The sequence below is a fragment of the Caloenas nicobarica genome, chromosome 1 (genome assembly GCF_036013445.1).
Source record: "Caloenas nicobarica isolate bCalNic1 chromosome 1, bCalNic1.hap1, whole genome shotgun sequence".
In the NCBI taxonomy this organism is placed as follows: Eukaryota; Metazoa; Chordata; class Aves; order Columbiformes; family Columbidae; genus Caloenas; species Caloenas nicobarica.
This window is the reverse complement of record NC_088245.1, coordinates 91,224,887-91,249,298: the sequence shown is the minus strand read 5'-3', so window position 1 is coordinate 91,249,298 and position 24,412 is coordinate 91,224,887. Positions and strand designations below refer to the sequence as shown.

At 37.7% G+C, this 24,412-nt stretch overlaps 1 protein-coding gene across 1 annotated transcript in view; it reads left to right on the top strand.

The window, feature by feature from the left end:
• Window positions 1-24,412, top strand: part of EPHA6 (EPH receptor A6) — a 481,365-nt gene that overhangs the window by 336,131 nt on the left and 120,822 nt on the right. Inside the window, 5 exon segments of the mRNA XM_065645252.1 lie at window positions 11,107-11,154; window positions 11,578-11,740; window positions 17,530-17,609; window positions 17,611-17,635; window positions 21,564-21,672. Of these exon segments, the coding sequence (XP_065501324.1) occupies window positions 11,107-11,154; window positions 11,578-11,740; window positions 17,530-17,609; window positions 17,611-17,635; window positions 21,564-21,672 (425 nt within the window).

Sequence of the window (24,412 nt, the reverse complement as noted above, 5' to 3'; positions counted from 1 at the left end):
CTATCATTATGTACTCCTTACCGAGCTGTTAATAGCTTTAGAGTCTTTTGCAGGAATTCACCTGCTGCTCATAAAAACATTTATGTTGCTGTAGGAACTTGACCAGGTTGACGCACATTGTATTTGCAATGACCTTGCACAAACTGTCTGGCTTTCTTGCTTATACTGCCAGAAGTACTAACATACTGTATTAACACAATGGCAATTCTTTAGTGACTGAGACAGCTCTTCCTTTTTAAAAAAGGTGTTGTCACCTGTCTGTAAATTTCTTTAATTTTTAAAATTTTTTTTAATTTGTTTTTATCAACTCCAAAAGTATTATTTCTGCTGAAGTCAGTTAAATTAGAGACGGACACTTCCCTGATACAAAAACAGGAACAAAAATTGCTTCATCAGTTTTGAAAGCATAAAATCAGCATTGTGGTTTACTTGTTAGATTGTTTACTTTGTCCTTTGAAATTCATGTTAAACCAATTGGAGAAAGATTTACATTTTTGCTTTATACTCCTCTATTAACTCACTGAGGTGTTCGAAGAAAACATAAAATTAAATAATGTGCTATATTTATTGTTGATGTAATGCCAGGATCTGCAATACAGTCATGCCACTAGAGGTTAATTCAGAATTTTTGAGTTAACATTATAAGATAGATGTTTGCTGTCTGCCTTCACTGAGACACAAAAAATGCACATACATGTTCACAAATACACAGATAATGTGATATTTCAGTGACTTTGATATTTCAGTGACTTTTCAATAGAATCACAGAATCACAGAATGCTCAGGACTGGAAGGGACCTCGAAAGATCATCTAGTCCAATCCCCCTGCTGGAGCAGGAACGCCTAGGTGAGGTTACACAGGAAGGTGTCCAGGCGGGTTTTGAATGTCTCCAGAGAAGAAGACTCCACAACCTCCCTGGGCAGCCTGTTCCAGTGTTTCATCATCCTCACTGAGAAGAAGTTTCTTCTCAAATTTAAGTGGAACCTCTTGTGTTCCAGCTTGAACCCATTACCCCTTGTCTTACTGTTGGTTGTCACCGAGAAGAGCCTGGCTCCATCCTCGTGACACCCACCCTTTATATATTTATAAACATTGATGAGGTCACCCCTCAGTCTCCTCTTCTCCAAGCTAAAGAGACCCAGCTATTGATATATAGCTTTATTAATACCACTGAACCACAATTAATAGCTCTCTTATGTGTATCTATGAACCAAGTAAACGACTATGAATAATTTTGCTTTAAGTATGGCTTGTGTCCAAGCTGGTGTATATCACTAAGGATCTTTTCTGTGTTTGCCAGGTAGGAAGTATTCTGTAGCAAATGAAAACAGAAAAGTGTACATCAGTCTGCTCTTCGAAGAAGAAAATATGTTTATGTAGAAGATTCAACCTAGGCTTAAAATCAGAAGATGCAACTTAGGCTCAAACTAGTCTTAAAATCAGCCTAGTTACTCTACCTGTCCTAACACCCTGAAAGACTGAAATAGATTTTTAAAAAGAGTTGGAAAGGCTTGTTGCCTCAAGAGGTATTTAATACAGTATGTAGTTTTTGCAAGGGTGTTTATAAAAATGCATACATTACACACCAGTTAAAATGTTCCAGCAAGGTGTTACAAACATGATAAAATATAACAGAATCACAGAATGGTTGGGGTTGGAAGGGACCTCTGGAGATCACCTAGTCCAACCCACCTGCTAAAGCAGGTTCACCCAGAGCAGATCACACAGGAAGGTGTCCAGGCGGGTTTTGAATGTCTCCAGAGAAGGAGGCTCCACAACCTCTCTGGGCAGCCTGTTCCAGGGATCTGGCACCCTCAGAGTAAAGAAGTTTCTCCTCATATTCAGGTGGAACCTCCTGTGCTTCAGTCTGTGTATATCCAGCACAAAACAGGAGCCCTAAGCAAAATCTTGGACCTAACTACCTGTGGATTTTATAGGGATTCTGAAATTAGGTAAATTAGGCAGGTTTTGTCATCAGGACCATTACAGCTGAGGTTTTTTGTAGCTGACTCAGGGCTGTACTGCATTTTTAGGATGGGCAGATTCATTTGAATTTCAGAACTTTGAAAATATGTTGTGCTTTTATTTGTCAAAATAGAGCATTGGCTACATTGTGTTGTATCGAGTAACCATCATTGTAGAAGTCTTCTGAAAAATCGGATCATTGCTCTTGTATTGAAATTCAACTTCAGTTGTAGGATGCTTCTTTATGTTAAAAACATCTTCACGCTTCAATGTGAAATAGGGGAACCACAATGTTGGGTTCTACCGTGAAGGAATGCAGCAGTTTTGTGTGTACAGCATTTCTGTGATTTTTCCAGTGCTGATAATGTTGGGCGTGAGATTGACTGCCATATATCTCAGCAACTTAGAGACCTTCAGGTATTGTGCCTGCAGTTTTTTTACATCACGAGTTGTCCCTTTTTGTAATCTTTCCTCCAGAGTCTTGCATTTTTAAAATTTCATTATCCAGTGACCTACTTCCCATTTTTAACTAGAAGTACTGTTCTGTGATACACAGACATATGTTGAGTTTGACTGTACAAATCACCGATATTCATGATTATTCACTATTTCTTACAGATGAGGAACTAGAGCATATTCAACAAAATCATCAGGAAGTAGATTTGAAACAAAATAATAAAACAGTATTTTTAAAAAACAGTTTGTAATTAAACTTGTTGCCTAACGATGTTTTGGAAGCCATAAGCAAAATTGGTTAAAAAAAATAACTAAGTAAATTCATGGAAGAAAAGTCCATGAGCTGTAGGACATAATGAAGCAATTTTATTTAATTCAGAAACCCACTAATCTGCAGATTGCTGGACTCTGAGGGAGAGTTAAAGGTGAGCATGGGGAGAAAGAACCTGTATTGCTTATGTGGAGTCTCAAGTCTGCAGTGGCATACATAGGACCCAATTCAGAAATTTGAACTATGAATCTTATACACCAAATGAATGACTTGGGAATTAGCCCACTGGCTGTATGTACAGAGTTCTCTGGGCTCGTTTCACAACAGAGTCACAGAAGGCTTCCAATCTTCAAATTTTGCAGGATTATGTCTGTTTCCTGTAGAGCTGTATTTGTCAGCAGGTTTATTATCTCATTATGAAGTATACCTTAGTGTTAGGTATCTCAGAGGAAGCTGTGCTTTGCTGTCCAAAGACAGCAATGCTTGTCAACACTAGTTGAGTTGATCTTTACCATTAGGAAATTAGTTCATGCTTGCAGTAGCTCATTGCTTCTTCCCAGCAGGAAAAGACAGAGCAGAGGAAAATAAAATTAAAGTGAGTGAAAAAAATAAGAAAAATCTTCAGGAATAACTGGAGAGGCTGAATACGCTGAAGTTAGAAAGACTCCTGGAGATACTGGTGCAGAGGTTTTCACTGGTAAATATTTTTAATTAGAAAACAAATGTTATCAGAGTAGCTCTTAACTGCTATATAGATGGGATTTAATATCTGCTCTTATCTGACAATTCATGTTCCCCAGCTCCCTTTATTATATTCTGAATTGCACCCTGTTCCATCACCAACTTAAGGCACAGACCTTGTTTTATTCCTTTCGATTTAATCTCCCGGTCAGTTTGACCAGCAGTGTCCTGTGTGCTGCCTCCCCACTTGGTGTTCCCCTTGGGCCCACCACGTTGACCACACAGCTTTTGCTCTGCCCACCTCTCCCCTCGTTAGGCTGGCGAGAAGGTTAACACCGTTTTAGAGTCACACTGTCCTCATCTCTCCTCATTTAATTTTCTCTTTTTCATGGTTCACCTCACATCAACTCATTTCTGCCTTACCAGTTATATAATCCAATTAAAATCAGGTTTGGCTGGGTTTTGACCTTTCCGTATTTTCTTTATGATTGGTTATCTGTTCTTTCTCTTTTCTTGCCGACAGCTTCACTTTATGTATGGAGAAAGGGATGAGTTGACTGACAGGCAATCAAAATATAAAATATTGAACGGCCAGGCAGGTAAAGCACACTTTAGTATTTCAGCTCCCCAAACTGTTACATCTCAGATTAATCACAAGGGAGGTCGAAAAGGGAAGGCAGAAGATTACACCCTGAAGTGGCCGATGCCTTAAAATGCTACAGGTTTCTCCTCTGAAGCAAATACTAGAGTCGTTAGCAATTTTCTCTGTGGCCCTACTTTTTCCGGTCAGAATTTTCATCTTAGTTCAGATCTTCGTAATTACTTTTCTAAAGTAATTGAGTTCATTGGTCAGCTGGAAACAAAAGTTACAAGATTTTTAGGAAGTATTTTTGAAGAATATTAATGGTATCTTTGACTATTATTTCTATTCTTGTAATTTTTCTTATCACTCTATATTGCAATGAGAATTTACCTAATCTTGTTGATCTGATTGTAATCAGATATTAGTTAAGGTTAGAAGCACATTTTTGACCCTGTAAGTCTTTTCTCTAGTATCTTCCAAATATTACTGCTGTCATTTATGTTAATAGATATACTGTAGGTCAAAGTAGTCATCTAAAAGAAAATCATACACAAAATTAGTAAAAATAAAGAAGCTTTCAAAGACAGTTTCCCAGGTTTAGTTAATTTTACTGATTTCAGTGGAATTACTCCTCATCTACAACAATCTATGTAAGATGAGAAGAGAGATATATGACGTGGGGCAATAGGCATTAAGAAATCATTTTATTGCAAAGAAATAAAATAATTTTTGAAAATTACTGGGGACAAATTAGTTATGAGAGAAATATAGACAGTATAAATCAAAGGCAATTTCTATAAATTAGAGCTATGGGGGTTATGTTTTTATTGGAAAACACAGAGAGTAGGTACAAACTCCCCAGTTAGCTGTTATTTATCTTTAAACTGATTAATCACATATTGGCTATACCTAGCAATCACCTACTGTTTTATTCTAACGTATATTGCAACATTAAAGTTCAGCTGGCCTCGGAGGCAATTAGGTGCCATCATAGCTGATTCCTTGGGAAAAGTAAGGAAGGGGTTGGAGATTTCATTTCGTGATGGACCAGAGCTATGACTAATAAAAATTCCTATCTTCCAGAATTGTGACCATTCCTTTAAAATAATGATGCTTCCTCTGTAGGCATATCCTTCAAACTGATATATCTAGGAAAGAGGAAAATGTTAGCAAATGGTCTCATAAAAGATTCTTTTTTATTATCGGTGCTTTTATTTAAACGTTGATAATATCTGAGCCATGGAACTCTGAATCTTCCTTAATGTGGTACTTATTCAGCTTTGACATTGTGCTTTAGTGCACAGGAGAAAGACCTGGTCTCTGTGGTATATAGATTGAATCTCTATTAGTATTTCTTTCTGCTAAGTGATAGCGTTCCAAAAAGGCTAAGCAGGATTATATGGCTTAAGTACAGAATTTTCTTGTTGGAGGACAATGGGTATAAACTAGAAAATGTATTTGCAAGCAGTTGATAGTAAATTCGGTTGCTGTCTCCCTGGATTCTTTCTGCACACAGACATTTGGAAGTTGTAGGTACACAATAAGTATGTTCTCAGCTGGCAAAAGCCTTTGAAAACCCTTTCTCCAGTGTCAGTTTATGAAGCCTTTTCAGTTACTCGTGGGACTCATTGAACTCAATACCTTGATTGTCATTCATAAAATAAGTTAAAGTGAAGTGCAAGAGAGCGTTAACTCCTGGAGCTCCCATTGTATATTCTAAATTGTAGAAAATGATATTTGGTTAACTTTCTCAGTTGCTAAAAGAAGGACTGATATTATTTTGGTTAGAGCCGTTGTTCTCTTTCGCACTCAAATATTAACGATGACAAATCTTGTCCGCCTGAAAGTGCCTGGATTTTTATCAGTGCTTTACTGTGAAAGTTAACCTTTTAAAGATTATTTGAGCACTATAAGCAAAATTCTGTATTTCAGCTTTTATTTCCATTAATCTTTTTTTGCACTAAACATTTTTAGCCTTATATACTTTTTCTCACCCATCGCATCAGAATGTAAAGTCTTTGATTGCAGTATGAGTCTAAAGTGATAAAAGGTCATCACATTTTGCTTATCTTTATCAGTATTTTACTTCATAGATGTGCACAAGGTCTTCATTTCTGTGCTGTTTTCCTCTGAATTAAGGTGAGGATAAAATTAGAGAGCAGTATGTTCGCATAGGTGTGGCATGTGGAGGTATGTCTCTTTGTTTACAAGTATTAATGTCATCAGAGGGAATCTCCTTTCTCTTGAGCATATGAGAAAAATGCTAATACTCATTATGATAATATAACATCTGGATATTGAATATGACGTTCATGAATAGACTCACAGAATCATAGAATCATTTTGGTTAAAAAAGACCTTTAAGATCATCAAGTACAACTGTTAACCTGACACTACTTTCAGTGAAGCATAATGAGGAACTATCATTTAATCTCGTGATATCACACAGTGGAAATGTTTCATTACACCGTATGTTGATGAGATGGATCGAGCTATTCTGTTGCGTTTCAAAAGTGGAAAGCTTTTCATTATTTTTTTATATTCTGCTCCTGCTACTCCATTGAATCACTTAGACCATTAGCTCCATTGTAACTTCCATTCAGTCAGTCTGTTTATTTAGATATTAAAGAATATCTTGACTATAAAGCCCAGTATAAAATTAGGATAGATGCAGATTCAGAAACTCATGCAGAGGTGGCTGCAGGAAGAGTTTGATTCTGAAAAGTGCTCATGTTCAGGCACAGACTGTACTGTCAAGGATTTGCGAACATTGTCATAGTCAGAACTGAATCCACTGACAAGAAGAATCACACAAACAAAAGAAAAATACAATTTCTTTAGCAAGAGAGATAGCATTTTCAAAATTCATGATATAATTCTGTTTAACTTGGATAGCTAGTTACAGGCTCTGTATTACACTGTATAATAACATTGGCATCACTTGTCATTTGGATTATATTTCTGTTTTCATTGCAGATTTTCACCAAGATAAATTTACAGTAGGAGATGGAAGAGGTTCTACAGATTTCTTTGTATCAGATTCTGACTATTTGTTACTAGTACATGACATTAGCTAGACTTCTCTAACATGTTTGAACCCTCAGCCCTTGTGTTCTCAGAACTGCTTCTTGAGAGTTCTATGACATCTTAAGATCAGAAAAGCTTTTCTGATACTAATGTGAAAGATCAGAGCATTTCTTATACTTCTCCTTTTATATGAACTCTTAGCTATGTTTAATAACCGACAGTTCGTTTACTGCTTACACACAATGGAAAATACAGCCATATCAGTAAAACTTTTATTTTGCAGATTTTGTAGTAGTCCTCTGCAGTTATCAAGAAATACAGAACAGACGTAGTCTGACATTTCCCATTGATCCTGGTCCCATCACTGTCCAGGTCAGAGATCTGTCACAAAGCATACTGTGGCTCCTTCTAGCCCACAAAACCATGCTTCCTTTTGATGGGAAATAGGGTGCATGGCAGGAGGGCAAACAGATGTCTAAATTTTCCCAAAACATAAAATCAGAGTCTAGTAAAAGCATGCACTAACATCCAGGAAGTACCTTGAATTCTTGCAGTTTAAACTTCACTGTCTGAAGCTAGAATCCACTCAAAAGTAAGTGCATATTTTCTGTGGCAAGAATATGACAAAGTATCCCATACTTCTCTGCAGACTAGAATTGCATTGTTTTATTCTGAGACCATCTTTAGCCTCCCTGGGAAAGATCATGGCAGAAGGACTGACCAACCTTGAAAGCAACCCCATCAACTTCAAATTGTGTCTCTGTGGAAAGCTCTGGCTTTCCAGGTAGAGTTTGTTGTCATAAGAAGGCAGTAATGGCAAAGCATCCATTCTTTGGAGAATTGTCTTGTGTATGAATCCAGTCCAAAAAGGCTGATTTCTTTGTATGAAGCATTCACATAAAACAATGTGGAGTTTATAGCTATTAATCATTTTGTCTTGAGTTTGAGCGACTGTCTCCTCAGGTGCAGGCTTCTGAACCTTTTTTGCAAACACACCAAGGTGATAGGTTCCATTTCCCCTCTTCCACTTGTAATAACAAATCCTACCCCTTTTCCCATATGACAGCAGTATTACTTTTACGATCGTGTACTCCTAGACATCGTTTTTCAGACTGTGTGATGGGTGGCGTAAGAGGCTGCCGATAGGAAAGAAGAAAGGAGATGGGAGGGCATGGAGATGGGACCCCTCAGGGCCTCCCACAGGTGGCCCCAGGCAGGTGGTGAGTGGGCAGCAAGCCGGACAACCCTTGGAAGTGACCAAAATACCTTCCACTACCCAGAAGAAACAGGCAGGGAAGTTGCTGTTAGCCCCAGCGTGCCCACACAGACAAGGGGTCCCATTTTGTTGATTGAATGTTTCCACCACAGTCCTTGTCACATTCATTATCTTTGACCAACTAAAAATAAAAAAATTATACTTGATAACTGTCTGCCCGCATCCCTGGCTAGGGAGCTGCTGTATCCCAAATGCTGTGTTTTACACAGCAGTAGTTAGTCTGTAATAACAGATATAATGTAAGAGATAGAGCTCAGATTGCTTTTCTTTCAGAAGTTATTCCCAGTTCTTTGCTGCCACTAGCCATATTCTGCAGGTTTCAGGGAGTAAATCTTATCATTGAATCTGGGGGAGTCTCCACCAGTTCTTGACAAAATTTCCATTTCCATCCTCCTCTGAAGGAAACTACTTCTTTTTACAATTCCATCAAATTATTCTGAAACTTTATTTCTGCAATCTCTACAGCAGGTCAGAAAAAGCAGTAAATTGTTAAATGCTTAAAACTTGTTTTCAAGCAGTAAGGTTGTCTGGGGAAGGGAAATGATTTGCAACTATTAACATCATTCAGTGAAATCCCTTAGGTCAGGGATTTCCAACTCATTTTCACTGGGGGCCACATCAGCCTCGCTGTTGCCTTCAAAGGGCCGAATGTAATTTTAAGACTGTATAAATGTAGCTGTTTGACACTCCTGCCCTAGGTGCTGGTCTTTGTCTTATCTTACAGGTTGCAGAGCCTAAATAAAAATTTCAAGAGCATAAGCCTTCTGCTCACCTATCTCTGGACCATGACAGATGTAGCACGTAGTACTCACTAAACCTTTGAACTGAAGTGTACTAATCCCTGTAAAAAACAAGCATTTATTCTTTACGTAACCCTTAATGAACATATCCAGAATCTTTCCTTCACTGGATGTCATGTCTTCACCTGGACTGAAGTGAGTCTTATGTTGATATTGTATTTAACAAACAAGATCACAAACGCTGGGCCATAACTATGATTCAGAGTGGTCTTAGGATAGTGGAAAATCAGGTGGTTTCTTTTTTTGTTTGGTTGGTTTGTTTATTTGTTTTCCTAATTCTTTGATTGATTTTGAGCTGGTTTCTAGCTTACGTTGAAAGACTTGGTCTCTTGGGATGGAAATGTGTGCACTTTTGTCAGCAGCTTCATTCCTAAATAAATTCAAGTCTTTTGTTCTCCAAGTTTTCATACCCTGGCCAAGTTACATGTTAAGTTATATGACACCTCTACACATGGAAGTGCCTGGAAGTTGCACATATACCAACACTATAGAATAAAAATTAGCTAATTATGACACACTGACTGTTATTGAAATGTTAATAAAGTAGTATGAAAACTCCTCTATATGTGTAGGAGTTCTCTATTTCCTTATAAATCTGAGTATTAACCTATAATACCTTTTATATATATGTGTGTGTGTGTATATATATATATATATACACCTTTTTATATATATATATACACCTTTTTATATATATATATACACACATATATGCTATTTTTCAAGTTGACACAGGCTTAATCGCAAAAAAAAATCTATCACTGTAGCAGGTTGGCGTTCTGTCAGAGGAAAATAGATATCTTCTGTAATTTCTAAAAAAAGTATGTCTAAAATCCACTAACCTGTTCATTATGAAGTTATAACATTTCAAGTAACTGGAAGAAATCTTCTGATAGTTACAGAAGTCATTAGATGGTATATTAATTGTAGTGTCCATCCATAAGATTACATGTACACTGTGTCTTACTATTTCAGTTTAAATACACACTTCTTGCTGTTTCGGAATTTGGTAATAGACTGTAAAACAAATCAACACTTCCTCTTACTATAGTTTCTCAAATTATTTCCACTGTTGGAAGTTTAAGTGCAATTATTTTAGAAGATGGTCATTGTTGCCTTCCTTCTCCTTTACTTAACAAAGTCATTACATTATTTTCATGTCTTAGTTTTTTAATTTGCTTTTCTTAGCCATCTCCTTGTAGGCCTACTGAGGGAATACTGAAATACCTGCTGCTGTGTGCTAATAGGACTTTGTTACGTCATGACTTAAGTTGACTCATCATGTTTCATATAAATCTGTTTGTTCTATATAAAAATATATGTATGTTGCTCAGAAGAGGTTAAAAGTCCAACAGAATCTAAGTAAATACTCTTCTTCTCCTGATTATATCTCTTCTGTCAACCAGATTGTGTCCTTCTTAACAGGCTGGAAGCACCCTTTGAATATACTCTAATATTATTGCATGGTATCATAAATGTATATGGTGCTTTATCGGCATCACAGTTGGATTGTTAAGCATATGCCAAGGACATTCCTGCTTATATGTCATTTTGGCAACAAATCTTGCTGCAACAAAATAAAGCTAACCTTAAGGCACCATATAAAATATTACAGATTACTGATTTATCAAGTGACAGTAGCTAATGACAAGGTATAAACTCTCCTTTTAAGTCATCCTCTCATGTAAAAGTATCATCAACGACCTCTCTAGCAAAGCAGCACTTAGTTTTTGCACAATTGATGTGTCTGGTCTCCATACTACATCAGCTGGTCTGCGGTGGTAATTACCAGTAATCTCTGCACACCATAATTCTCAGCAATCTCTGCAAGAGTCAGGAATTCTCAGCAAATGCCCAGGATCAACTGCTAGGAGAAAAACAGGGGAATTTTGTAGAGAGTGTTTCTCCTTATAGAGCGTGAAAGGGAATTTCATGTACATCTACATTCAAGCTACCTGGAAAGAGAAATTAAGCTCAACAGCAGTGAAGGAGTTGAACATACAGACTTTAAAGAAAAAGTTAATTTTTATTTTCTTTTACCCACAGGTCTACCCACGGATAGCGCCGGCATTTTGGCACTACCTGCGGGTAGAAGTGAGTAGCGGGTATTTGAATACTCCCACATCTTTACTTCACAGCTTACTAGTATTTAATGACCTCCTAGTTTGTCCATTGTGCAAAAATAATTAGCTACCATTCAGCTGCCATTTTCTGTGGATGCAGTCTTGTACTAATTCCATATTGTTTTGACTACAGCATAATTACTAACCCAAGACACAAAGATGTGATATGTTTATATGCAATATTTAAGACAAAAAATTGAAATCTAAGTCAAGGCCATATAATACATTATGACTATAGCACAAAATTGAAGTATGGAAATCCATACCTGCACCTCCTTTTATAAACACATTTTACATTCATGAGAAGAGTGTGGAGCTTCAGTTCTGCTATATAATTTCTGCAAAGTTTGTACCACTCAACTTGATATCATTTCTCCCCTCTTTTGTCCCTCAGGAGCATGAGCAGCTCAGCTATTCCTCCACAAGGTCCAAGGCTCCAAGTGTTATCATCACAGGTCTCAAGCCAGCCACCAAGTATATATTTCATATCAGAGTCAGGACGGCAGCAGGATACAGCGGCTATAGCCAGAAGTTTGAATTTGAAACTGGAGATGAAAGTAAGTTTTACTGAAGGAAAAAAGTCACATACAATAGAAGTAGCATCTAATTCTAAAACAATGGGACACTGAGAGTTTGAATGGCTGAATCCATACCATTTGTTTATCACAAGATGACCACTGCTGTATGATAAAAAACAAGTAAGCCTCAGCCTCAGACTTCTGGATTTATAAGAACAAAGAAGAATGTTTTCTTCTGCGAAATTTCCTTATGACCCCCTTCCACCTTAGATATTCTTCCAACTTAGAGATATTCTATGATTCTATGATCCTTTCTTTGCTTGAAGAAGGCCTTGCTTTTGACATCTAGAAATACCCTTAGTCAGGCTTTACGTTAGTCCAGCAGCTTCATGCCAGCTCCTAGAACACAGTGATGGAGTCTTTTCTCTGTAGTTTTCAGTGCTCACAGGCTCCACAAATAAAAATAATAATAATTTTTAAAAAGTATATGCATTTCCATCACTCAGTAAGCCTACTAAATTTGCCAATAAGAAGTAAAAAGCCCACATATTCCTACAGAATATGCAAAAAGCCTTGGTGCTATGTATGATGTTCATGCTCTAAACAATTTTATATTTAAGACACGTATCGCCCTTCATGTTCAAAGAAACTGCAAACAAGGTATTTGCAAGCATTTGAGATAAAATTAGTGTAGTAGATACAACACTAAACACTCATTAATGAAATTACTTTAATTAACCAATTATGTATACCATGTTTTTCATTAGTGTTTTAGAATTCATGTTGCTTAAGCTAAAGTACAAACTCAAAACTACATAAGTGTTTTCAAGAGCACCCATGGGTTTGTGTTCCATTTTCATTGCTTCTTAACTTCTATTTCAAAAATATTGTAGGCATAGATTTCCAGGTGCTTAATGCCTAATTGGACTTCTAAAAATTTTCTGAGTACTTAAGCCTGTTGCTTTGAATAGGTGTTAAGCAACTTGGGTGCTTTCAAGAATTCCAGTAGATCCTGTCTGCATCTTCTGATGCAATAAATACTAGTCTTTAGGCACCCAGGGACATAATTCATATCAAAAGTAAATGCTATTTAAACCTCTATGTCCTTATGTCATGTTTGTGAAAATGTGACTTGCCCATCTACATCAGGAAGACTGTGGTCCCAGTAACATTTCTCTCATTGGCACTGCTGATAGAAACATTTCCTGGGAGTGAGACTGAGATTCCATCCACTCTTCCCATCCCCATGTCACCTTCTCAGTTGTGCTGATGCAACTGGCCCTTGGGCTGCATGGTGAGCTAGAGCTCACGACACTCTTAAACATTTATTACCTCTATTACTTCAAAGCACTCAGTGTGACTCTTGCTGGTGAAACATAAATAGACATTATATATTTGCTGTTTACCAACATTAATTGCTTAAGCTAGTGCCTGACTAGAAGTGTTTGATTTGTTATAAATCATTGTGTGATTGAAATGTAGATGGAAGAATTTTTTGCTTATGATCAACTGAGATGGAGGTCAAGAGAAATTCTGCCGCTGTTTGAAATGGTACCTGGAGCTAGATAAAGACTGCAGTTTAATTAAAAAGGTAGTTCAAAGGACTGTGGCCTTATTCAAATATTTATACAGTACTGCTTTAGATTTCAAAGGGGAAAAAAAAAATAAAAAGCCATGTCAGAGCCTGCTGGTAAATATTATTTATTTCAAAGTGCAGCAGTACTTAGCAAGCAATCAAATGTTGCTTTGTTACACTCCAAATATCTTACTTCCTCACAGCAGTATTTTGAAAATTGGCCTGTTCTAAACTTCGAGGCAGTATCAGATTATTATGATCATTCCTTTGTACCCCTTTCGTAACATGGGCCAAATGTCTGTAACTGTAACTTTTCCAGACAGCTAAGGAAAATAGATTGAAATGCAACATCTACCATATACAAGTAGTCTTGATTTATAGTCTTCAAGTAGTGAGGAGCTCACCGTATTTATAGGTAGATAGTGCCAATGCTTAAACTTTATAATTTAAAACTTGCACCTTATGTTTAGCCTGATTTTTTTTATTTAGCTTGTACCTTGTGACCCTTTTGTGCCAAATTAAAAAGCTAAATACTATCAGAAGTCTCTTCCTCATCTAAATGTGTGTATGCCATTTTTAAGAATTCTCCTGTATTTCCTGTAATATAAATACTCTCTCACGCTAAAAAAACTACACTTTTTCTAAACATTGAATCATTTTGTAGCAAAATTTTAACATCCCTTTTGAAGTATTACATCAGAGCTGAACCTGATACTGAATTAAACTGGAAAACTAAATCTGTTTATGATGCTGTAAACAGACCTAACACTGCTTACCTCCTTATAATTCAGTTTTCTTTCACTTATAGGTCAAGCACTTGCTGCCTGAACTAGAGCATTGTCGTACACAGCTGAATAACTAGAACATAGCAATGTGTTTGCCAGTACAGTTGTATTCCAAGATACTGACCTACATTTAGATGGAAGGATTGGGGAGGGTTGTACTGAGACTTGGACTGCATAGTTATATCAGTACATGTAAATGTTTATTTGCCCTTGCTGGCATGCATCTATCTTACAAACCAGTCCAAGTCAAGCTGTGTAGAAATCTATTTTCATCATTTACTACTCTGGCAGTATGCAGTTCAGCTGAAAATTTTCTGATTTTTTAATATGTATTCTTCTCAATTTTTCCGAAAGATGCCAAATAATATTAGACTGGCACAGACCATTGCAGCTCTCTCCATCTCTACCCATTAGAAACAACTTACTTGGTGAAAATTCCACATTTGCAATTACATTTTCTGGTCTTTCTGTTAGATTTTAATTAGTTTCATGTGAGCTATACTAATTTTATATTAATTTAACGTTTTTGTCAGAAGGCTGGGAAAAATAGAGTCTTTTAAAAGTCTGTATTGTCAACATAAAATTTATCAACTAACCATCTCATTAAAATGACAAAAAATATTTAATGTGTTTGATAAAAATCCTTCTCAACTGACAGTAGCTACTAACATCCTTCAGCCCTACCAGTTGTACATGTTATAGTCTTAACATCTAAAGAAGAATTCCAGGACCAGTTGCAGGTGAACATACAAGATTATTCCATTTACCCTGCTTGAATATTGACATAATTTGTTACTCAGTAGTGGTAAAGTGGGCAATCCAAAATTAGGATTTTTCTTTAAAGTGATAGACAAGTTGTAAAAAAGCAATGGTTCGTCAATTGAGAGATGTGTATATCAATGTCACGACATCTCCACTTTGCTGGTTGAAACACTATGTCTGCCACTTCAGTTATATAGGGCAAAATTAGGTACATCCTTACTAGGAACACCAAGACATTTTGATATAATTATTAATGATGGAGCATGAAGCAGAAGAAAGGCCAGCTCTTAGGAGCAATGAGAAACCAAGTAGTTAATCGTGCAATGCTGATCTGGTTCTTGGGAAGCACCCTCACTTTCTGACCGGCAGACTGAGGCAGCCGTTGCGTGAGAAGCATGTTGTTGTTGAACCCTTCTCCTTGCTGCAGAAACCAATAAATGGAACATCTGAAAGTGTAAAATTTGTACTTTCTTTATGAAAGGAAAAGGAGTTACCTAGAAAAAGTTAGAAGAATTCTCTTCAAGGAAGCAAGAATGGATGAATGGATGTTGTCGGGCATTTCTTCCACTCTTAAAGCTAAGAGGTTGCTGCTGGGAAACAATACCTTTGCAAACCATAGTAACTGCTGCTTTTGACCGTATTACTTACTGCCATTTTATTCAGTCTCCCTGTTTCAGCACCTCACAGGCAAAACACTTCTAGCAAAGCTGACAGGGTTTCATGCATTCTAGCACACATACGTGTACCACTACTGTGCCTATAAATTGAAGCATAACATCATTCATAGGTCCTGGTTTTATGTATCAGGAGCACCACAAAAAAACTCTGGTCCTTCCTAGGATAAAATAAAATGCACTCCGAGAATAAAAAATCATTTATCCCAGAGCAAACATGTTTTCTCTCTATTTCTCTCTTTTTCCCTCTCTCTCTTCTAACTAGCTGTTTATGGAAGACATTTTTTGTTTGGTTGGGGTTTTCTTTAAATAAAAAGTTAATGATTCAAAGCTTTTTTTTTTTTCCTGGAGGAATACTTTTTACTATATCACCTCAGAGGCCCTTATGCCTAGAGGAACTGTTAAAATATTGAACATTTTACAGCTGTTAGGCAGTGCAGTGTTTTCATGATGTAGCTCTCTTGTGCAGGGCTTGTTCTGAAACCATGTCAGCTTTCCCATCACTAGGAAAAAAAAATTGAAAGGGAACTAGTTGGCTTGTTCCAGAAGGGACCTAAGGGGCAAACTAGCATGTGCGCAGTGTGGACTAGTGCTTGGGCTAAACAGAGTGATAAATATAAGCACACGATGATTTTTAATCTGAAAGCAATGTAGACTTTTGCATGCTTCAAATAAATCATATTAACAATTAAAAAAAAATCAGAAATGCTAATAAAATACCCGATTGGGTATTTTATAAATTTGAGGACTGTGAAAAATGAATTGGCCTGAAACTCTGATCTTAATGAAACAATAACTTTAATTTCTTTACCACAGGCACAGATGATAACTTGCTTTTATCGCCAGATCTACTGAATTCTCACATTCTTCCTCCTCTTCCCACATCCATTGCCACCAGATGTGATTTAGACCCTGAGCTCCGTTCTTTCAAGAACTCCAAATCTCAAGAGAGGGGTTCTGAATCATTGATTCTGATAGAGGTCCAATGTTGTTTCCAGCACATGCTGTGATTCATGCCACAACAGAGAAGCTGTCCCTAGGATTTTTAGAAATACGTTGAATTACCAATGCAAAAAGGAGATTTTTTTGGTTGTTGTTAGAATGGTGGATGTTTTGACAATAGTAAACTAAATTTCTGGTTGAAATAAATTATGTGGCACATATCTCATATTTAGAAATTGTCTTGTTGGATCTCTGCCCATGTCTACCTAGTCCTACTGTTCATTCAGTAGCAGTCAGCACTGGATACCTCCGAACATCTCATTTAAAGTATTTCCTTACTGTGTTTTATATTTTCAGCCATTTGTTCGTCAGATTTCGTAGAATCATAGAATAGTTTGGGTTGGAAGGGACCTTCAGAGGTCATCTAGTCCAGGTCGCTCAGAGCCCTGTCCAGCCTGGCCTGGAATGTCTCCAGGGATGGGGCATCTACCACCTCTCTGGGCAACCTGGGCCAGTGTTTCACCACCCTCGTGGTAAAAAATTTCTTCCTCATGTCTGGCCTGGATCTCCCCTCCTTTAGTTTAAAACCATTACTCCTCGTCTTATCGTAACAGACCCCGCTAAGAAGTCTGTCCCCATCTTTCTTACAGGCTCCTTTTAAGTACTGAAAGGCTGCACTAAGGTCTCCCTGGAGCCTTCTCTTCTCCAGGCTGAACAACCCCAACTCTCTCAGCCTGTCCTCACAGCAGAGTGTTCCAGCCCTCTGATCATGTTTGTGGCCTCCTCTGGCCCCTCTCCAAGAGGTCCACGTCTTTCCTGTGCTGAGGACCCGTTCACTTCAGCCTACCTGATTTCTCTACTGTATGTGCCCAGAAGAAGCCCCAGAGACTTGACTTTTCCTCTATGTTTCCTAAACAAGAGCAACATACTTGCTCACATCTCAAACTGCTTGTGCAGGCTTTCCATTCATCCACTGGTCAGGAAGCAACTGTTAGGGGCAGCACTTGGAAGAAGGCTTTTCAAGTGAATACATACCAAGAAGTTTTGCATTCTTATGCTGGTAATGACATTATTTTTCCCTTTTAAAAGTCCCTTTTAAGATTGCCTTTCCATTGCCTTCTCCCTTTCCCACATTCCCCCTTAGACTGGAGCCCATCAGCTCACTGGTGCACGGAACTGCAGCACTTCTGTAAATGTAAAGGTTATCCTAATTAGACTTTATATTTTTCTTTCCTATTCTTCTTAAGCACCGTTGTTTACAATGCCTTGTAAATCCATCTGACAGCCTGCTCCTGTCTATTAGAGCTGCAGTTCTTACCATCCGCACTTACCTGTCTTACAGCAACTCACTATTATCTGTCTAGCTGTCTTTCTGTCAATTTTTTATCTTTCAGTCTGCTGGAAGGTCTGCTGCCTGATAGATATCAAATTGAAATAACTAAAGGATGTAGCTAAGAAAAAGAAGACAGATGTCAATAGGGCTTCTAGCCTTTTTATACCAAATACACAACCTTTTAAAAGATTTTGGAGAAATTTGCTCAAAGAAAAGAAAGGAGAACAGAGCTGGAAGATGCTCTGTCTTTCATCCTCTTGCACCATGACTAAAACGTCTGCACTATTTCTTCCAGTCTGCCCAGTGAGGAAGTGAAGAAGACTCGGGATATATTCTTTGAGCCCAGAGAGGCAGGAAAGTCCAGCTCCTTCTCTACACGTTTGGTTCAAGAACTCAGAGTCGTGCTGAGACAGGGTGTGGATGTGAAGAGTGGATGGTGGGGACAGAACTGACATGAGGCTGGATGCAGAAGGGATTTCTGGACATGGTGTTAAGCAAGAAAGCTGGAACAATGCAAATAGACACTTTAAATGTCATTTTGGGCATATAACCTGAATTTAGCATGAAGAGTAATGGGAGTGAAGAGTTTATCTGGATAATACACTTCTGGGTACATGCATGATACATGCTGCAGCTTTAAAATCAAATCACCACTTTGACTAATTGCATTAATTGCAGCTACAATGTGTTTGGAAGAGTTTTGACACCCAAACATTATAGTCTACTATGTAATCATCTGCTGGAATAAGTAATAAATCCTCCCTTTTCCTTGTCGTATGCTACTTCATGATTAAATGCAACACTCTAGTATATGTACACAAAGAAATGAAATACGGTTGCGGGAACCTTCTTGGCTTTGCAACCTAGCATAATTGTTTTTTGAACTGAGTTTTTCTGTCTTGCATAATCAAGAACAGTCCTGAGGTGGATCACATGGTCATATACCAATATGCATAGCTGATAGAGAGGAAAAATGAAGGAGGAAAAAGCAGAAAATGACAAAAAACCATGCAAGAACATGCACAACAGAAAAAATACATATTAAATGTCTTGTTATTTACAACTTACGCCTTACCTTAAGAGAAAGCTGGAGAAATTAGAAAAAAAACAGAGATTAAGGGACACATTGAATTTAATTTAGAATGGCAAAATGCTGTAAAATTTTTAATTATTGAGTGTCTCTGATTACTGTATTTTCACTGCCAAGATAGTAGATTATGGAACCTTTCACCTGCATGTGAGGAGTCTGTGTATGCACAGGCAGGTGCTTGTATATGTGTTGTTCACAGCACTGTGCCTTTATTGATTTTTAGAAGGATCACTTCAAGCAAAAATAAACATTTCCATCATTTTGCCTTACCTGTCTCTCTGTCAGTTTTTAACAAATCTGCATTTTCCAATTATACTTGTCATTTGACGTTTTTATCTGACAAGTAAATTAAGGTCATCGGTAAGTTTCAGGCTTGAAAGCCCCTCACAGTTATTTGGCTACTTGAAAAAAAATCGTAATATATTGGACTCTGGCAGCTCTGCCAACACAGTAAAATACAAACAAGGGAAACAGAATGATCACTTTTTAAGTATGAGCAGTCTCAGCTAAAAATCATGTTGCTTAGAGGTGGAAAGAACTAACAGAGTCTGGAATTTCTCCCCTTCATTAATTTGACTCTGGTTCCTGATAGAAAATATATATATTATTAAACTGAGATATTGCATTATGTTTTAGTTAAAACACTGAGAAACAGCAGCTACATTCAACACAAATTATCCAGGACACGTGACTTTCCCCATCTCAAGAGCTGCAGAGTTCTTCCTTGGACCATCGAATAAGTCCCTACATTTGCACAATTCTCATGAATAAAGGCCTTGGGTTGTCTCCTTGGCAATGAATATCTGTTGAAGAAAACCACAACTAATTTATCTGAGTTTGATTTTCTCCTCCTGAATTCACTATTTTTGCACACCTTTTTCCTGTTAAAGAAAAAAGAGGGCTGCAGTTTGTCCTCTTGCTTCCACTGCGGAGATGGGCAAGAGTCTCATCTAAAACCTCCTCCTCCATTTACAACTTCTAACTGTGCCTGGCTGTAAATCTTTGCCACATTTAGCACAACCCCTGATAATCTGAAAATAGTATGCAGTGTTTGATTTTGAGAGCCTGGTATTATTTTCATTGTTACTTGAGTGACATGATATTTGTTATGTTGTATTTTGCCAACTAAATCTGACCCCCATGGAACATAACACAATGCAGGGCTAGAATCCACTCCTATAATATCACTATTTTGGAGATTACTTATTCAGTGAGTATTTGCTACATCATTTACTGGAAAATGTATGTGTTTAACTTGTCTGTGAAGAGTTTATGAAAGCTGATACTGAATGCCTTGTAATTTACTGCTTGTGCATATCTCCATTAAATTATAGGGACAGAAACATAATGGCAGATATTTAACAAGTTGTTTTTGCTGAAAATTTGACATAAACCACTATTGGTTTTATTTGCTCTACTACTATTACAAAGCCAGTTTACAGCGCTAATTTCTAAACCACTCGCAAATATTATTTAGAAGCTAAATATTTTTCTTGGAAACAGCATTTTATGAGGCTTTGGGCAGCAATGTGTGTGTTGTATTGCGCTTCATCTACTCCAAAATAAGAAAATAAAGCCTGCTGAGCTTTCTCTGGAGCAACGTAGGTGATTTCCCTAAGTTTTAATCATCTGGTGCCTAAAGAAATCTGAAGATTTTTCTTATAGAACAGTTTGCAAGTTTAAAAAATCAAAGTTACTTTCCTGATAAATGTAAAAATTATTTTATTTTCTACATTTACTCCTGTTGTCAGAGGTTATTGAATAGAACTATGTATTCTCCTTTCAGAACAATGTTAGGTTTCTCATGGAAACAAAGTAAGAATTAGGTAAACATCACGTGGTGAACATGTTCAAGTGTAACTCAGTTTAAGAAATAAAACCCTGGAGTAAAAAGACAGGAGGTAAAGATAAAACTGAGCGTAATTCTTTTTCTGCTTATGTAGTACTTCGACAGTGAGGACCAACCAGACTGTAAGGAGGTACTTTGTCAGTGTAAAGATTTAATATTATACAAAATAAATTAATAAAAAGAGCAAGTGCCTAGAGACTGGATAATTTCAGGTGGTCTTTTTTAACTCCTAAATGTCCTACAAAAAGCACAGAGAAAAAACCAAGGCATAAGAATTTTTTTTTTTTTTCATGTTTTCAACTACAGTGTTGCCAGTCACCAGAGCATGATAGGTAAAACCATATACATTTTGTGACAATAAAAATAAACACCAGACACACAGAAGAGTGCGTGAGGCTACACATTAAGTGTGCTTTTTCTACTCTGCCTTCTCCTGAAGCCAGTTTAATGTATCTTGCATACATAGCACTGCTGCTGACTTAACTGGGACAGTTGGATGAAGAGAAGTTCTGAAGTAGATGCAAGATAAAGCTAAATAAAGCTAAAGAAAAATACATTCTAGTTTTGTGCCCCAAACACTGTTATATTCAAACTTCAGTAAATTAAAACTGCCTGATAATTCCAGCTCCTCTTTTTAAAAACCTGTAAACACGTTCTCCCTTTCATCATAGCCAAGATGTGGATTATGTTTTTTCACTTCACAGGCGCATTTGCATTTGTTGTCCATGCTAAGCACCGAAGAAACTATTACAGAGTAATTGCAACATTTGACCAGTGAAATGTTAGCACCCATTTTTCAAGAAGCCTGGGAGATGGAGCGTTAACCTCTTTTCTTTGTGCTTCTTTTTCAGCTTCTGATATGGCTGCGGAGCAGGGACAGATTCTTGTAATCGCTACTGCTGCTGTCGGTGGATTCACTCTCTTGGTCATCCTCACATTGTTCTTCCTGATCACTGGGAGGTAATTAACACTACTACAGTGTTCTCATTTACTCAGGGTCAGAGTCATCCAAAACTAAGAATTTAAGAATAAGGGCTAAGTCATTCGCCAGATTTTCAGTGGTAAAATAAGGGTTAGGCATAGCAGGGTGAATGTCCTCTTTGTTCAGCACTGCTCATACTCACAGTTCTCTATGAGCATTGTTTTTCAGAGAAACCCAGTTTGAGGAGCTTAGCAATTATGCGAAATCAGGAAATAGCCTGACTGCTTTTAAAATAAGTTTCTGGTCCTCTTCCCTACAGATCAAGAATTTAAAAATACAATGTACCTGCATCCTCAAGACTGACATTAGAAGACAAAAAAAACCCCCACAATATTTTTTGTAAAATCTCATAACTGTCAATTGCAAAGCTGTGAAGACTGTAACCTTGGAATTTTTGATGTCTCGTGGTTGTCAGTGACCTAAAGGCACTTGAGTGGACATTTTTTTATTACTTGTACTATATTAACTTTGTAGGAAAAATAATGCATAATTTTGTATTTATTTCATATGCACATTTCTGCGTCTGTTAAGATAAAATATGGTAATTATATAATGAAATTAAACTAAGCAAAACTTTACTCCAAAATACTAATATGATTCCACTGCCTGTGGTATCACCGATGAAAACAAACCAGCTTCCTGAAGGTCCTGTTTTACTGCTTTTTGGCTTTTTTTTTTCTTTTTTAAATTGGATTGAAGATATCCCAATTAAATGTACGTTACAGCAGTACAGTTGCACTGGTAGGGGAATTCACCAGTCTGGACAATGATTGTTTTTTATAACTACCCTGATTCTTTTACTTTCAGTCCTTTTAGTACAGCACTGATTGTCTACCTTCCTTCAGTTGATGTGTTGATCGGGATCAAATAATGACATTAGGCAAATTGGATGAGAAAGCATTTTGATTTGAATGGCCAGGTGCCATGCTCAATTACACACCAAAGGTTTTAAGGGATCTCACAAATTCTAATTGGACTTGCTAAAAAATGCACATAGAGGTTGGAACATCAGTCCATTCAGGTGCCTGGATTCTCACAGGCGTAGCTGGTTCTGTTGGTGCCTTGTTTCCTTTTTCAATGAGCCTTTGGGTGTTTCCTGTGTGATTTCAGGAGTTCACCTGCTTCCACTGGCAAGCAAAGCAGAAGTCAAAAGGACAAAAAGATTACATTCCTGTCTCCTCTGTGGCACCACAGTGCTGCCATGGATCAAGAAGGCCCCAAACCAGACTGATATTCTGTAGAGGTCTGGGCCTTTGAACAGAGGAGTTGGGCTCATAGCTCCTGGAGTAACCTCCATGTGGGGGTTGTGTGGTCTCTGGTGCCTCTCAAACCTGTTCCCCTCACCCTCTTTCAGATGCAAAAAAACAGCCGGTGGAAGAGCCTGCATGTGAGGAGGATTCTCTGTGGAGTTTTTTTCTTACTTGGCTTGGGGACAGAAAAAATCCAGAACTGGGATGGGATTCTGCAATATTCCTGTCCTGGTTTAGAGTCGGTGTTCACACATTAGAGAAAAGATGTTGTACCGACTCCTCCGAATGTGATAATGGTGATCACAGATGGGGCTGATTTCAATAGATGGTGCTGCACTTTCAGATTTGTAATTAAGTTTCTGTTTTCTTGGTATAGCATTACCCCTCATTTGAAAAGAAAGTGAAGTCCTACCAGTGGAAATGATTGTGTGGAATCCTTACATGGAATCCTGAAACATAACACAAATTCTTCCGTTAAAAAAGATGCACTAAAATCAGGAATGAAATAAAACATGGAAATGAGTTTATTTCCGGGTTTATTCTTCCTGTTTGCTAATGTTAAATATATCAGAGATTCTCTTCGCTTTCTAACATCTTACTCAATGGGACCGTTTCAATTATGTAAGATATGAATTCATTTTGAAGTGCTGCTTAAATGCAGCAATAGGAGTATATTCAGCAGAAGACAGAGCAAGAAAATTTTGAATAAATACTCAATTTACTCTTGGATTGGAGGCAATTTCTGCGTGAAAAATGGGATCGGTACCCTACAGATGTGCTCAGCTTCACTGTTTGGAATTAGCAATTTGATGAGCTGTCGAGTCACAGGGCTGCTGATGAGTCTATTCAGAGTGGAGAGGTTGGGTTGAATGAGCACCTGCCTCTGCACTTCGCTGAGTGATTATCCACCAAGAGCAAGCAGGAAGCAGAGCTGTCGATTGCAGATAGAAAAATGAAAACGACAGTGCCTTGGAAGTGCAGGATATGCAGTGAGACAAGGGTCTTGGCTGAATTCCAGGAAATGTGGTGGTAAAGCTCAATATGATTTATCCTTATCATTACAGAAATGATTCCCCTCCAATTGTTCTGTAGCCAACATTTACAGGGAATGGGGAGCTGGAGCTGGAAGACTCCTCTGCTGGTGATTACTCATTGGCTTCTGTAGTCAAACGTTGGGGCCATATGCATACTTCAGAGGGTTAAAACCTTGTTTATTCGATTGTTCCCTCTGGCAGACATTTTGAGTGTAAGAGTTTGTGCTCAGTGTTCTTGGCGGTTGGCACCCTACAGACCAGTTGTTCGGGTCCTAAAAATGGCACTGGCACACTTAGTGGTCCCAGCAACCAGTGTGCAATCTGAAGATTTCCACAGAAGCTGAGAATGTGCTGGTTGCTGTTTCCCTCCGTAAGGGTGCATAACCATGAAAACAAGGGCCTTACAAATCACAGCCAATTATGACAGCTTCCGA